At 49.0% G+C, this 16,358-nt stretch overlaps 1 protein-coding gene across 1 annotated transcript in view; it reads left to right on the top strand.

Annotated features, from left to right (window-relative positions):
* Positions 1–14,571, top strand: part of LOC142559900 (uncharacterized) — a 126,338-nt gene extending 111,767 nt beyond the window's left edge. The window contains exons 7-14 of the mRNA XM_075671588.1: positions 2,730–2,844; positions 3,918–4,152; positions 5,352–5,416; positions 5,648–5,728; positions 7,754–8,005; positions 8,605–8,690; positions 10,584–10,695; positions 11,240–14,571. Of these exons, the coding sequence (XP_075527703.1) occupies positions 2,730–2,844; positions 3,918–4,152; positions 5,352–5,416; positions 5,648–5,728; positions 7,754–8,005; positions 8,605–8,690; positions 10,584–10,695; positions 11,240–11,352 (1,059 nt within the window). The 3' untranslated portion in view covers positions 11,353–14,571. The remainder of the gene's footprint in view (positions 1–2,729; positions 2,845–3,917; positions 4,153–5,351; positions 5,417–5,647; positions 5,729–7,753; positions 8,006–8,604; positions 8,691–10,583; positions 10,696–11,239) is intronic.
* Positions 14,572–16,358: the final 1,787 nt, after the last annotated feature.

Raw genomic sequence — 16,358 nt, 5'->3', positions numbered from 1 at the left:
TGCCTCGCCGAAATTCTCGAATAAATCTTGGGGTTTTCTTCCGCCGGCGGTCAGGGGCGGATCCGGGGTAATAGCCTCCAAGGGGTACGAGGTGAAGGGTCGGTGGGTAGGAGGCGTAGGAATGCGCCAGAACTACACACGCACACTATATTATAACCCCTGCACATTCCCCAATGTTAAAACCATTTTTCAGTAGTTTTCAACACGACTCTGTACGCTAAGGGGAGGGCGTTTCTAGCCCGGAGCGTGGAGGATGAACATTGCAATGAAGTGATATGAGAACGAAATATAGCCGGCGATATACCAACCGGTGACTCATCAGGCCTCTCAATCCCGAAGTCAGCTGCCAAAATCCTTGTTCTAGAAGTACACCACGATGGCACACTCACAACTTTGCTTTTACGCATTAGACATGCGTGGAAGCAAGCTTTGCGCCTGTTTCATCGTATGGCAAGCCATGGCTTGGAGGAGAATGCAATTCCGGCTCTTAGTAATGTAGTCCTTATGTCAGAAAGAGCCCACGACATTGACTTCTTCGTAGTCACGAAACCACAACGGAAATAACTTCAGATTCTCAACAACGACGACGTCCGGCTAATAAGCAGTATCCTCCAAACAATGCACCTGAGGCTTCGTGGCATGGACATGTTGTGTTTGTAGAGAGTACTGCACACGGCATAGGAATACTAACGAGGTTAAGCTTCAGCACTTCAAATAAAATAGTTCCCCGTGCCTTTATTCTTAAAGTGATGGCGTTAAGTGCTCCGTGTCGCAGAAAATCCGGCATTCGTGTTGGCGTCCGGGTCCGCGGCCGAGAAAGTCATATCGAACCACGCTTCCCCAACCACGCAGGTCCTCCGTGTGGCGCATAGGCGTTACTGAACTAATTGAATTTCTCAAAGTAAGATTGGTCAGAAAATTCGTAGAGTACGACTTACACACAACCTACAGAAATGATAGCGTCGGACTGCAATTTGAATATACGAGAAAACGTAATTCTGTTAAGCAGAAACTCAAGCACAAATCCTTCTTCAACTGCTGTTTGAGGTCTGTCTCTATTTCAGCGGCGTGGGCCGCTCGGTTCTTTGCAACAGCATAAAAAAGAAAACAAACCAGAGAGCTCGCCTTCCTGCGTAGCGTTCACCGCCAGCGTTTCCAGGAAAACATTACGGTTACATAAGCTGCAGTTGCCGGGATGCGTGAGAAGCAGCCAGGGATCTTTGAATCCTATCGCGTTCCACTCTTAAAGGCGAAACTTAGGCGCCCTCCCCATTTCTTTAATCCGTGGAATTTCTCATTAGGGTCGAACAGAAGGCCATCGCAAGAACTACTGGAGTTGACCGGGCTCAAGATGTGCCAACACCTCATGGAAGGAAGACGCCCGCTCCTAAGTCAACGTATTTACATCGATGTCGATGTCGATATAGAGGTAATATTTGCGGCTGATGATTTCTGCTGCCACAAAAGCGGCACAGACGGCGTACAACGGATAAAGCAACACTAACGCGCGGTAAAGGGCTGGGTTTCGAGCAATACATCTTGCTTGCAAAATGGAAAGACCTTAGACCTGTATTGCATGGAACCCAGGGCGCAGCGAAACTCGCGGTAACATGGGCGCGAACAACGGAGGGAGACACTACGAAGCTCTCTGATCTATGACAATCCAGACGAAGTCGACTGCTATGAGATAAGCATTGGTGCAAAGAAAGGCATCGTGCGCTTAAGGTCGACCTCCGCAGGCAACGATAAAGCCCGCGTGCTATCAGCGCGCCACAGTGGCCCACTTACGCGGCAACTTCGCGGTTAGAGCCATAACACCACAAGTTAAAGCTAGCCTTGTGCGCAAATTCCACAGACGAAGTCGTTCAAAACATCATCATCAACGCTTTGCAAACACACTCAATCAGATATTTTGGCAAAGCGCGCACGCTCCGAGTCGGAAATCCCAGGCAGTCCTAACTCTGCAGGACCGCTCCACTTCGCTGACTGGCTGGACGCACGTGGTGGTTCGACCAAAACGACAGAGGCAAATCCCCCTCATCTTTGTCATCCTCCTTCAGTAGTTTCTCCCTTCCGACTAAGCGGTCTTCGTTTAGATGGGCCATAACTCCAACATTTCCCCTCTCGTGATACCATTGATACCTACTCTTTCGTTTAGATGAGAGGTAGAAAACGATAAACGATATTTTTAAATAAATAACGAAGCCTAACGAAGGCGGGAGATGAAAATTCAAGACGATGAGCGAAACGAGAACAAGGAGAAAGCAGGAGCCAACGTTTCGACAAGTGCACTTGTCTTCTTCAAGAAGACAAGTCCACTTGTCGAAACGTTGGCTCGTTCTTTCACCTTGTTCTGGCTTTGCTCGAAGCCTTGACCAATCACACGAGGCACAGTGCCGTAATGAAACCTGTGTAGCTTTCTTGCAGTCTTTCATTTTACTTGTCTGTATCTTTTCAAATCTTAGAGATGGTTGAGGTAAATCAGATGAGCTGCTCACGTATTGACATTTACCTCGAGGCGATGTATTAGAGCTGACGCAAGCTTCTAGTGTCATAATTAGCACATACAATGATTGCTCCGGTTGCTAGGCTTCATCTAACGAAACGGGCACAGTTAAACAACTTAAAAAGCGGATACTGCCGTTTTCTTATTCCGCGACGCAGTTTGCTTGCTCGCGCATGCGCAGCGTCGCCGAGCTATAACCGAAGTTGCACGCGCTCTTGCGCAGGTGTACGAGCACGTGGGCCACCAGAACACGTTCCGGGTGTCGCAGTCGCCGGACGCCACCTGCGACGGCCTTGTGTCCGCCTCCGAGGGCTCGCGCATCATGACACTCACCAAGAGTAAGCGAGCTCCCAGAACTGCGGACTTCGTTTGCACAAACTCGAAGCGTGTCTCATTGATCGAGCAGAGGAGAGCACACCCTTTGCTGAAGTATGCTTTCTCTCTCTCTGCTCCGTAAGTACGATGCTCAATACAAGGGGATATTTATGGCGAATTCGGCAAATCGCACCGGTGCGCACCGGGGCGATCCAATGTCTCGTCTCATCCAATCATTGTGGCCCCATGGCGGCGCCTCCGTGCGCGTCGGTGCGATTTGCCGAATACGTCATTAGAATAGCGTGATGTTCCATATGGTGCTTGGTACGGGAATGTTTACGTGAGCGTTGCTTTATATTTTAAAAGCGCTTACCAATAATCTTTGATTGAACACCCACCACCAGCCTGCGTTCTTCCAAAGCCTTCCATCTGAAGTCCCATATACAAAACGAACTTCTGGGGGCCTGCTGAACTGCCTCAGCGTCCCCCCCCCCCCCCCACAGAAAAAAGAAAAGATCACCATTGTTCGCAATTTCAAACGAAGACACCCACAGGAGCAATCACTCTTCACAGTGGTTAACGTGGGCAAGCGACCAGTCCGCGCCCGCACTCTGCTAACGTTTGGGCCTCATTTATTCCGCCCAATGCCGGTTGGCTGACCTGGCCGTATCCGACGCTCCTTTAGTTTCCACAGCTATCATTTGCACGAAATGACAGAATAAGATGAATCTAAAAAGTAGGCGTGACATACTTTTGTTGCACTCATGTAAAAGCCCTAAACAACTAACAAAAGTATTGTACTCGTTAGCCCGTCGGGCATTGAACGCGAGAGAACGCGCTTGCAATATCAACGAGGGAGGGAAAGCGAAGCAATAACGGCTGGCTCTACTAAATATTTGGCATTACCCTTTAGGTATATTTTTGCGATATTTCTCAGGAACACGCTGCACTGTTAGTACAAGTCTCTGCGGCGTTGGACAACGTTGTTTTATTACTTGCGTTAGCCGTGTCCGGGCCAGATGTAAGTTGCGCATGCACAAGGCGGCCCCTATACTCGCCGCCGTGTGCAATGCGCCGCCCCGTCTTTTCTTGCCAGGCCGGCAGCCGAGCGCGGGCTGCCACTTCCCGCCGTGGAGCGCGTCGGGTTCCCGCCGCTGGCACAGCCTGGACGGCCGGCGCAGCTTCGTGTTCGGCTCGCGGCAGATGCGCGTCCACCGGGCCCAGCACTCGTCGGGGGAGACGCAGCAGCCCGAGCTGCGCGTCACATGCATCCAGGAGCTGGCGCAGGGCACCAACGCCAGCACCCTCGTCGGGTACAGCACCTCCGGCTGGTACGCTTTCTTTCCATCTCCTGCACGGTTTCGCGGACGCTTCGGGGCCCTGTGCCAGACCGGCTCTCGAGAATGAACGAGCATAGAAGAGTGCAGTTAATCTGGGTGCACTCGGCTGTACAGGGAGTATAAATGGCGTGATTGGCTGCGGCCTTTCTTGCTCGTTAATAAATCCTGGAGTATGACGCTTCAAAACCGCTTTATGATTATAAGGAACGTCGTAGTCGGGGACTCCGGACACATTTTGACCACCGCGGTTTCTTTGACGTGAATCTAAATCTAAGTACACGAACTTTTTTGCATTTCGCCCCCATCGATATGCGACCGCCACGGCCAGGATCGAACATGCGGACTCTGGCGCAGCAGCGCAGCGCCATAACCACTAGGCTACCGCGGCAGGGCACTCATTTTATTTACTGGCTCAAACTTACTTGGTGATTGCAACCATGTACCAAGATTGCAGAAGAAAGAAAAATTTTTGACGGCGAATAAGCTTGGAAATATCTAGGTCGTTTCTAAGACATACACGACAGTATAACCTTGCAATCTTAGAGCAGATGCCGTATACGAAATTACTTGGGGTTCTTTAACGTGCACTTAAATCTAAGTATTCGTATTTCGCCCCCATCGAAATGTGGCCGCTGTCGCCGCGATTCGATTCTGCGACTTCCTGCTTAGCAGCCCAACACTTGTCACTAAGCAACCACGGCGGGTGTTAATGAAATTTATCCCATCTCTTATGGCGGAAGGAAAATCCTAGCTTTATTCTCGTGAAGAAGCAACAACGATTATAACTGAAACGGAAGAGTCATCTGGCTGATAAAATAGGTAACAAGACGTCAAGAATGTGGACACCAAGTTAAATCGATGCTGTAGTCATATACAAGTTCCGATTGCCTTGTCGCCGATGCGTAAATAGCCCAGTCATCTTTTTTTTCCCCGCCATGCATTGGGGCCACAAACACTGAAAAAAGAGATCCTGAACATTTTCCCTCGGGGAATTCAACGATTCTTCAGGCAAAAATGCAACCACTCATGCTCAAGTGGGAATTATAGGAGACTCTACGGTTGAGTTGCCCATATAATACATTTGTTTCTCTAAGAATGTTGCGCTTGTTATACCACCTAGGTCAGTTCATGTGTCTTAGTATCTTCCCACTTGCATAAATATTTACCTTCGCTTCATCATTTATTTTCAGCAACAATGGTTACGTTTGTGTGGCTATTCACCGGAGAGACTCGCATGTATTGGAAATACAAATGGGTGAGTGTCTGCTGCACCAAAGCAAAGGCTTTATTTTATTTTTATTTCCTGATAACAACAATGTAGAAGGAACACTAGATTCGAAGAGTATTGCGTACACATTGTGAAGAGAGAGACAACTTAATGATGCAAAATTTCATTGGACATTACACGTCATAGCGAATCGCCGTTGTCAGGGTAGAGCAGCCTCGAATAAATACCACGCGGAATGCAAGAATTATTTTCTTTCAGGCGAGCTGAGCCGGACAGCGCGGGACGCCTGCGCGCCGCCAGCGTTCGACCCAGAGTCACAGGATTTCATCACATTGTTGGGTAAGAAGAGAAAAAATGCTACAAACTTGTGTTTGAAATGACGCAGACGTAAGCTACTGCAGTTTCGCAGTCAGAGAGACGAAAAAAGACAACGAATAGCCGTTTTATTTCTTTTTAAGGCCATCATTAAATACACATAACTGATTTCAAGCAAGCCGTACGACATAAGTGTTGACATTTTAGACAAAAAAAATAATTGGCAGTTTCGCCCGAAGGCGTAGCAATAAAAGCGATAGCAAGGTTTAGCTTTGCGTTCTGGCTCCCCTTAAGGTGTAAAAGAAAAAAGAAAAGTACGCTGAGGCGACATGACACAACGCAACACGGGAGACAGCTACTACTGCGCAGTAAGTGCAGCGCCATGGCAGTTACCAGGCGATTCACAATGTTGGCGCGATGAAGAACGCCGACAGCGGATTTACAGGCGTCGCACCTCGATGGTCCAACAGTTGAGACAGCCGGAAAACCTTCGACGTTTGTCAGACGTTTGGCATATCCGGCTTAGCAAAGCGTGATGCTGCATCCACTTCATCATATTTTGCGGCGAAACGTACTGCGCTACCCTGGAGGCCTTCTAACCCTCGACGCGCGTGCCGCGCATGCGCTGTCGATAGGAGGACGTCACAGCGGCGCGAACGCGTCTCGGGTGTCCTTATAATGGCTACCGCAATAAAAAAAATTTAATAAAATATATATAGGACGAGCCTTATCTAGGCTGTACTAGAGTGCAGGACCTAGTGACCCAAGTCAGGCTTAAACTGCGAGAGAAGCTAGAAAAAAAGTTTTAGGCCGGTCAAAAATTTATCAACTATTCAGAAAGCACAGCGGGGTCACACTAACGTCAGCGGCGCCATGTTAAGACTGTGAAATTTCAAAAGCGAAGTTGGCCTTCTTACGTCAACAAGCCATCCTTTTTCCGAGCAACAGGTGCAGATAGTTAAATTATGTATAAGTCTGTGCTTTCGGGGTCTTTATATGCAAGTTAAGACGAGGAAACCTCCTCAGGGTCCCTTAAAGCGCGCAGTGGTTATGAACATCGTCAATAGCCTATTTTATATTCAGTGAAGGACGAAGGCCTCCCCCATCGAACTCCAATCTACCCAGTCCTGCGCCAGCTGACACCATCCGCTGCTTGCAAAGTTTATTTTTTTTTTATTTCATCAACCACCTAGTTCTCCGTCGTCCTTGACTGCGCTTTCCTTCCGTTGGCACCCATTCTTTGATCACGGTCTATCTTCTCTGCGCATTGCATACCTTACTCATTAATTAATTCTTCCCCTTAATCTCAACTAGAATATCGGCTATCCCCGTTCGCTATCTGTAATCCACGCAGCTGTCGTTCTTCCTTTTAATGTTACGCCCATCATTCCTCGTTTCGTCGCTCGTTGCGTGGTTCTTTATTTTACCCTGTATTCTCTCACCTGGAAGACCTGGTTAGTAGAGTACGTAGCCATTAGTCAGCACTGTACATGCCTCAACAGTTTCCCTAACCTCACTCAGCTGATTGATATCATTGGCAATGCCTGATAATTCCTCAAAAAGCACTGCCGAGCTAGTTTCATTCGCGTGGGTTCGTGTGGTCAGCGTTGCCAGGGTCAGCTTGAAGTAAGTGGCCTGTGCGGATCCAGAAATTGCTAGCATCCTCTGCCACGTGGCAGGTCTGGTCGCCGCGTGGGTCAGGTGCTCCGCAGCCGCTGGAGACGAATGGCCAGAATTTAATTGCACGATTCATAAAGGAGGTATTGGCGAAATACTGCGCCAAGGAGATCAATTTCTGTTCTGGTGAGAGAGTGTCTGTTTGAAGACCCCGTGACCTTCCTAATTTGGTTGTACCCGGACCCCGCTGGCCCTGGCTCTCGGCGTTCTATTTTTTTTCTTGCTGGTTCCAGGCACCACTCAAACCTTCAATAACGTCGTGGCCTGGACAGAGATTCGACCTTGGAACCTGAAGTAGAGAAATCCAATGCTCTGCCTATACCGATGCCCACCGCCACTTCCACGCATTAATTGTAGCATCCTCGCTTGCAGCGTTGTCGGCACCGTTCGGGGGCGACGGTTCTGCGTTGTCGCACCCGTGCCCGGCGCTGGCGCTCACCGACGGCCTGCGCGCCACGGGTCGGGCCTCGTGGAAGCCCGACGGGTGCCGGGATGTGCTCGGCTGTCGGCGCCACAGCCACCTCGAGTTCCGGGCCGCGGGATGCGGCGGTGAAGAGCAGGTCTCGCCGGCCGCAGCCACGTCACCGGCGGCCGCCACTCCCCGCGCGCTGGTCGCCAGCCGGAGTGAGTTGCTACCGTTTCCTCTGCGAATACGCGCTACCGACACACGCCGCGGACACCGAGCAGCGTGCAATGCTCACAGGCGGTGTTCAACCAGGCTTAATCCAAGGCCTCACAAAGTCCCAATAGAGTCTCGAAAGTTTCGTGAGGCGTCGCCGCATTTTGCAAGCAGCCACACCAGTAGTAGAAATTCGGTCAGGCGACGACAAACTGAGGCGGGACGCGCGTGAGTCATCAACGCCATAACGTGGAGACTAATTGCCTTCGCTACCTTTACGCCCTGTCGATGAATCGCAAATAGTCGCATCAGGCGTTCAACATGCACATGCCGCTTTTGTGCAGCGTAGAGAGCTTACAGCGTCTCTCAGCAAAATCTTAGACAAATGTTGTAGAAAAATGTTGTTGTAGGGCAACTTTGCACCACTTTGCGAAATATAAGGGATTACCTCACCATTACCTTACCAAGTTTGCGATCGGACAGTACAAAATGTACTAAATGGCACGAATATTACTCGCAGTACGCGTTTCCTTGGCGGACTTTGGTCTTTTTCTGCAGTGTCCCGAAAGCAGAACGTAAGCGTTAACTTAGTGTTCTCTTTCAGCGTTCCAGTGCCACGGTGGTTGGCAGGAGAACGGCCGGAACTACCTCATCACGGGTCTTAAGGGCTCAAAGGATAAATTCTGCTTCGTAAGTGAACTGCAGCCGTCACCTCCCTTCATGACACTGCGGCTAGCCCCGCAGAGTCATTCCTTAAAGAGACAGACGCACACACGTGCGCAGTGACATTTTCACTGAAACGCTAACCCAGTCTGTAGCCATATGTAGCCAGGAAATACGGTTCAGATATCTGAGGCCGCAGCTATAGTAGCAGTTTCCTCCCGTCTACTCTGTAGCGTGAAAAACGACATAAAAGGCGATTGCGGGCAACCAATACCACGAACGCAACGGAGGCTTAACTCGGACATTATAGAATAAACTATATGTGTGGGGATGCGTGGACTGTATCTTTTATCATCTGTTGTACGATTCACGGAGCCGGGCAAGGTCATGTAATGCGTAGGGTAGATAACCGGTGGACCATCAGAGCTACAGAATGGGCGTCAAGGGAAGGAAGGGAAGCGCAATCGAGGATGGCAGAAAATTAGGTAGGGTAATGAAATTATGAAATTTGCAGGCGCAAGTTGGAATCAGCTAGTGCAGAACAGAGGCTGGCAGAGATCGCTGGTAGAGTCCTTCGTGCAGGAATGGACAAAAAATAAAAAAAAACGCTGCTGCGGCTGATGATGATAATGATACGTTGTACACCTGCGTCACTCATGCCGTGCCGAAGGTGTAACTCCAAGTTCGAGTTCCCATTTGTTGTTGCCAAGTGTTCAAACCTGAACCTACTGCTTTCTTCATTTGTCATAATACAGCAAGTAAAAAACACTCAATGAAACGACTCAGTGCCTTTGAACCGAAGTAGCAAACATATTAGCGCGTGAGCTACACGTCGCTGTTTTTCACAGGTTTAACCGCAGTTCCGTTGTGCCCCGTTCCTTGATGTCACACAGCGAATCGGAAATCCGGTCCCGAAATGGTTTTCGGTGTGGACTCAATGTCACGAATTATGCACGCACAACCACAGCAGAGCGCAGCGATGCCAGGCTTCTGTTCATTCAGAATCAGACGATCGCTATGTGCCTCCAAATTAGTTCTACAGATATCCTAAATGTATAGGAAGATTTCAGAAAGGGAAAAAAAATTCATCCACCCGACTATAGCACGAAGCTACAAAGGAAACCCACACGGGTTTCTCAGAAAGAAAACTTTGGAGTTAAATTTTTTCCTCGTTAATAGAACGAACACAAAACCAACACCTTTTCGGGGCGGTCGCTCTACTATCTCAGCGAACCAGTGGGGCTATTATGGAGATTGACAATTCCTCCATATCGTCGAACTAGCTTGCCATCTTCTCAGAGGTGATTGGCCCACGGGGCTGCTACACCGTCTCTGATTGGCTCAAAATACCGCCGTTACAGAATTTCACAATATGGCGGTGACGATGTTCAGAAAAGTACCCCAGGAGGGTAGAATATAGCAGAGCAAGGCACAATTACTCGACAACTCGAAGTTCAGGGACAGAATACGGCTATTCAATGCTGTGGAAGTCCGCCAGATTTAGCAGGTGGGGGATTTTCGTTTGTACCTTCGAGCCGCTCTCGGGTGGATGGTAATTTTCCCAGTCGAGAAGACTGTCTGAAATGAGCAGTTTCCGCGACATTTTAACTTTCGCGTGACTACGCGAACCGTAGCGAAGAGAAAGAATGGGGAAAATACTAACGAGACCTAGAAAGAATAGCATATCCGCAAGCCTGGCTTATTGCGACGTCCTTACTGATACCGGCAGGCCGAAAAGGCCCGCATCCTTGACCGGCGCTCACGTGTGACTTCTAGCAGGGACACGGTCATGCCAGTGCGCGGTGCAAGTAAGACGCTTCTGAGCTTACCACTTGTCTAATGGCACCTTCACGACAATCGTTGCAGCCTAGCCGACCCCACGCAGAGAAACACGTTCTAACGCCCGGGGGCTACTCGCAGGTGTTCTCTGAGGCGGACAAGGTGACCCAGCTGTCCGGCCTGCACGATACCTGTCGTCGCACGGTGTTGCCTGGCGTCACAGGGAACATCACATTCAACATCAGCGCCGCAGGTGAGTGGCAGCGCAAGTGCGGACTTTTCTAGCGGCACTTGCTATGCAAACAAGGCACCAGAACTTGCTTTGATCCCGTGTGAACGCCTACATACCGGCATAGCGAAGGCTGCAGTTCAACTACAATTTATGTAACTACAATTTCTATCGACGGGAAACTGAATCATTGCAGCTCGATGAGTATAGCGGACAAAATTGAAGTCTCGTTTGCTCCGCAAGTCGCAGAAGTGGAGCGTCGCATAAAAGGTACCGGTGAGATAGTTCTTTCTCGTCTTTTTTTTTTATCATATAGACGCCAGTAACTTAGTCGGATTGTGCAAGTTGTTGGTAAGAATTTTAGCAGGGTCGGGTTAAGAAACGGAAACATTTATCTTCTATCTTGTATCTTGCTTATATCTTCTATCTTGCCTCCCCAACTTCGCGTTTAGTGCATCGGTGCATTCTAAACAAAGCGAATGGACCGCATTAAATCTTGCCTCAACAACGACGGCGGCGCTCATGCCTGCGTTGGGTGTGTTTCGTCAATTTTCCCGTTTGCACGCAGGTGACTGCGACTTCCAACCTAGCGGAGCGCAGTGTCCGTCGGCCAGCGCGGTGTCGTCCATCCCGCTGCTCGCGGCATTGCTCTGCCTGTGGAGATGGATGCAGCCGCGGTGACGGTCTCGAGCGAGAGACCGATCCGCTGCCGCCGTGCCTGCACCCCGACCAGCCCCGCCCGCCGGAAGATTGCGCCCGGAGGTCGACCACCACCTACCGACAAGACAACGTCCCAGAGAGCATGACGTCACAACCCCTCACTGTTTGTCTGTGTCTGTGCGAGCGCTACGTGACCACTGAACAGTCCACAGTGTTCCGCGGCTGGGCTGCGCTCCGCTCTCGGCGTGACGGAGCAAACGTGCTGGAAAAGACCGACGTTCGCGCGTGCCCTAGAGTGTTCTCGCGTTCCCAAGGATCGCCGGAAGACCCTGTGAGTCACCACCCCGGTTACAGACACCGTGTCGCACCGAAGCTCCGTACCAAGCCTGTCGACCATCAGCTCTCCGCGACGCGCTGGCACGCAGGGCCAGCTGGCGGCAGCGCCAACAGTCGTTGCAGGGTGACTCGTAGTTGTGCTGTGGTTGACGTGCGTTTGACTTGTGGGAGACCTTTGGGCTGACCTTTCGGTGATGTGCGTGTCACTGCGACGAGCTAAGGCCCCTGCTCCGACCAACGTGACGAGGTGACATCTCGGCACGTCTTAAGGGGGGAGCAGATTAGTTGTATTTGTTTCAATCGCTGTTTCGCGGCAAGATGCAACCAGCGCGCAAAAAAGGAGCTTTTTTTTTTTGGCATAGTGATGACCATCACACTTGCTCCCAAAACGTGGTTGCAGATACGCCAGCGTGCAGATAGAAGCAAAGCGCAGCCCCAGATGCAAGCGCGCAGGTAAGATAGCGCCCAAACTTAAAATTAGTGTTTCTTTTCTTTTTCTTGTAGAACCTGCACACTGCAACCAGCTTCCGCAGCTGCAATTGCGTCCAAAGCGTGTGGTCTGTAAGGACACTTTCGAGAAAAATGCTACCACACGCGATCGCTACGTTGTCGATATTTGTAATATACGAACAATCAAATAAGGGCCTGAAGAATGCAATACGATCGAACCGTTTCTTTTTATTGCTCCACGTACGTAAAAGATAAGTAAGCGCACATATTTTTGAGAGACAATGCGGACGCAATCCTTATTTCATACGAGATACGCTGTGGCGTTATATCCGCTTAGAATAGGCTCTAACCGGTAATTTTCTGTTATTACGGCAGATATCAAAAGTCCATTGTATCAGCTCGTAAAACAAACGTTGGCGCCAAGTAGTTTCATGCACGACACATTCTGGCCAGAATTAAGTTTTGAAAAACTTGGCTAAAGTGCCGCGCCAGTTCTTATATCAATTTTGCTTTTAAAGCGTGGCATAGTTATGCAAGCTGCATAATCAATATAACTTTTTTTGTTCTGACGCGAAGGAGCGCTCCGCCGACACCGCAGAGTGCAAGTAGGCGAAATAAACACCGTACGAGGCACCCAGATTTCATGAGCTGTCGGCAGCTAGATACCGTATGCGACGTGTTAATGACGGCACGGGGAAATTACTCAGTTCTTCATCGGTCTGAATTACGACTTTCAGAATACACAGTCTGGTAACGCTACCTGTAGACAGAGAGCGAAAAAAAAATAACATTCATCAGTAGACGATGTCCGAAAAGATGCGCACTGTGGACCGTATTCATCGCCGTTAAGGCTGTAGCACTGAGCACGGTGCAACGAAATATAGCGCGTCCTGTCGAGATTTAAAATATAATAAAATAGCTAAGACATTAGGGAAAATAAGACAAACAGCTCGGTGGCACAACCCACCACGCCGCATCAAAGGGGACGCTCACAGCATCCCTCTATCCATCCGCAGCTATAGGTATAAGTTTTGATGTTGCGGATGTTGGAAAAGACTTGCGAACGGAAATTTGCGTCCCCGTCTGTTCTTGCGCTGCTGTACGGCGGCGCTCAGTCGCCGTTCTTCTAGCTTTCGTGAAGACCACGAAGCAGGCGAGATCGATGCTCTTCGCGGAGCTTTTTAAGCCTTTATGTTCTGGTCACCTTGCTCGGGCTTTGTCTTCCTTTGCTTTGCTGAGCCACCTGCGGGTTCAGCTATAAGCCAGAACTCCGTTATAGGGAACCGACGTTATTATGGGGCGCCATCTGTTACCACTTCTGCGTAGCGATAACTCTGTGCGAAACAATGAGGTTATGTGCGACCACACAACAGTGGGTGCGTACCATATGGAACCGTCTAGAGCCGAGGCGATTACCGACAAACTTCTGGCGCACGAATATTGTCCGCGCAGGACCTGGCGAGTACATTTGGATTATTTAGCATAGTAGCTCATAACATGGTTTTTTAGATCTTCAGCGGGCCCGGGGTTTCCCGCATGCCGCAAATCTCGGAGGCCATGCTCAGAACGGGCTGCCTCACGGCGCTGGCAACCGGATAGCGCAATGTTTTTCGCACTAAATTATGGTACCAGTGATCTCTCGCAGTTGTGCATAGTTTGCTATCGCTGCCCTGAGGGAAGCGTCGCCCGAAAGACCCAGTAACTGTTGGCGCGACCGTCGCCGTCCTCGGCCAAGCGCTGCCCGCCATGTGATCTGATTGCTCTATGCACGAATCCACTCCGAGACGTCGCCGACGCTTTGATCGAGAAACTGCTCTCAATGTGTTTCCACGACCGGCGTCCTTTGAACATTCCAACCTATTGTCCACTGTGCGAACAATACGCAAATTAGGGCCGCAGTGCGACATTCATCGCTGATTGGAATTCCGGTCTCAGGCTTTTGCGCTGACTGAGTTTTGTAGTTCGCGAACTTTGCATCTTATAAAGCCGTAATTGTCCCTGAGCAGCCCAAGAACATTTCTTCAAAACAAGCTGATTGCGTTGAAGAATATTGAGATACGAATGTCATCAGTGAAGGCATTGTACCATTAATTGCGACAAGAAAGCGGGCTAGCCAACTTTAAAAGCAGCAGAAAAATGCATATGGCGCTCTCATTATAGTCAACGGTCTGCTGCTTTATTTTGTGTCCTCCACAGAAAGGAATGTCGTCGCGATGCGAGAAATAAGAATAATAAACTGCCGTTGTGAATTACAATGGCACTTGCAAAAGAAGAATCGCTAGGGTAAAATACGAAGGCTAATTTATTGCCACTGTTCTATTCTAGTCCGCATACCGCACGAAGCTTTCTAGTCCAAGGACACGTGGGGCTATTTAGATGCTGCGAGCTGTCAATCTTTAGTCATTTTTGAAATGTTTTGTTTTATATTGTGTAATAAAGAGATATAGTTGGTTATAGAGGTTCTTTCTATGAATCCGTTTACTAGATATGATTATCCGCGGGCCTTAGGTGCAATCAGAACACTGTTTGCCACGTTGATTTAGGTGGTGAAATTTGTTACGGTGGCGCCATCAACTTTTCTTTGATACTGGTAGCAGCAAGATAACGCGCCAAGCGAGATACTCTGACAATTTTATCGTCTAAACACCTTTCGGTGGAACTATGCTGACGCCATGCGGCTACGCTAGGGTCAAAGTGACATCAGAAATTAGAAACTGCCAGACATTGGAGTAGACAATGTGTACCACAGTTTCACTTTCAGATGATTGCAGAAGAAGGCAGCAGCTGTTACCTTAAATGTGCTCCAGCCAGACATGCACCTCTACTTTCTTTTTTTCGCTTGGGTTTCCATGCATCACAAGGTCATAATGGAGCTAAATGTTAGCATGGAGGCCTGTTTTGAAGAGGTACTGCGACAGTGACTTATAAAATGATCCGGCTCTCAACGAATGGTCCGTTAAAGCTATGTCGTCACTCACGCCGACGACTCTTCATTTTGAATGAGTCAAGAGCACTGACTTCGCACTGTCTTTACTTGTCAAGAGCGCTCAAGTCAACCACAACATGATCTGACGTACACCCATGAAAGACACTCCAGTGGAGGAAATATGTTCAGTTGACGACAGTTTAATGTCATGCTGTTGTAATGGAAAACGGTATTAGCCACAGCGTCATGTCAGTGTCGACACAACGACGCTCACATAGGCATGTGCTCTGTTTAGATGTGCATTTGCTTGGCCCTCGAGTGACGTCAGAATGAACACGATGCCATTGGGAAACTAAAAGCGCTCGAAATTGAGGTCAGACACAATGATTATATAGGGACAACAGTTGCCCATTAAACTAACGACAAGAACACGGCAGTAGGAAATGTGTTACGTGAGCTTTAAACATGCGACTGTCGACTGTACTAGAACTGAGATTAGCAATTCACAAATGTCTGGCACTGATATTCGCGAGGGAAAGTTAAGACACCAAGGCAGCAGCGAAAATTTGAACTTTTCTGCTGGTGCGACCGTATAGTCTGGAAACGGGACATGCAGTATATTTCTCCAGCACGCACGTGCGTATTGCGTCAATATTTCAGGCTGCATATTTAAGCTACAAAATGAAGCTTTTTTTCGCGACACCTGCGGTACCCAAATAATTGCTGCCGACAATAGATCGAACGGAACTATATTATGTGGGCGTGCTATCGCGAGGTCTTTACGAATATTATGCTGTCAGACACCCGTATTAGAGTATGTGTGCCTGCAAGGTAAAAATCATTTTGAAGTGTGTGTTGAGCGGTTTGATCGCGTACGTGCTTCTAACATCCTCGAGGTTTGCAGTAGACACCGACAGCAAATACCTAAGTGCTGTGTGTATATTTTGACAACTTGGGTATTTGTAGAGGTCACTGTTTACATAGGTTAGAGCAGGGGCATCTTTCAACGAAATACACAATATTTAGGCCGACTTCGCAAAAGCTTTCGTTGACGAGAACTGTCTGTCGCTGGTACTCAGGGATCAAACGACAGAGACACTGAATATGTAAAGAAACGTCGTCGCTCTAGCATTTGAGTACCTCTTACTACGTACACTCATGTCAAATGTGTTCTCCGAAATTGTGTCTGTCTCTTCAATGTGTCCGTCTTATGGACGCTTTGAACCAGACTCTGATGTTTACCAACTAGCGCAAAAGTAATTGGTTCGCCTGTATGCACTGGTTGGCCGCCTTACTAATATTTGGTATCGCGATA

Source organism: Dermacentor variabilis, chromosome 10 (genome assembly GCF_050947875.1).
Source record: "Dermacentor variabilis isolate Ectoservices chromosome 10, ASM5094787v1, whole genome shotgun sequence".
Taxonomy (NCBI): domain Eukaryota; kingdom Metazoa; phylum Arthropoda; class Arachnida; order Ixodida; family Ixodidae; genus Dermacentor; species Dermacentor variabilis.
The sequence above is the reverse complement of the archived record's forward strand: the minus strand, read 5'-3'. Positions and strand labels throughout refer to the sequence as shown.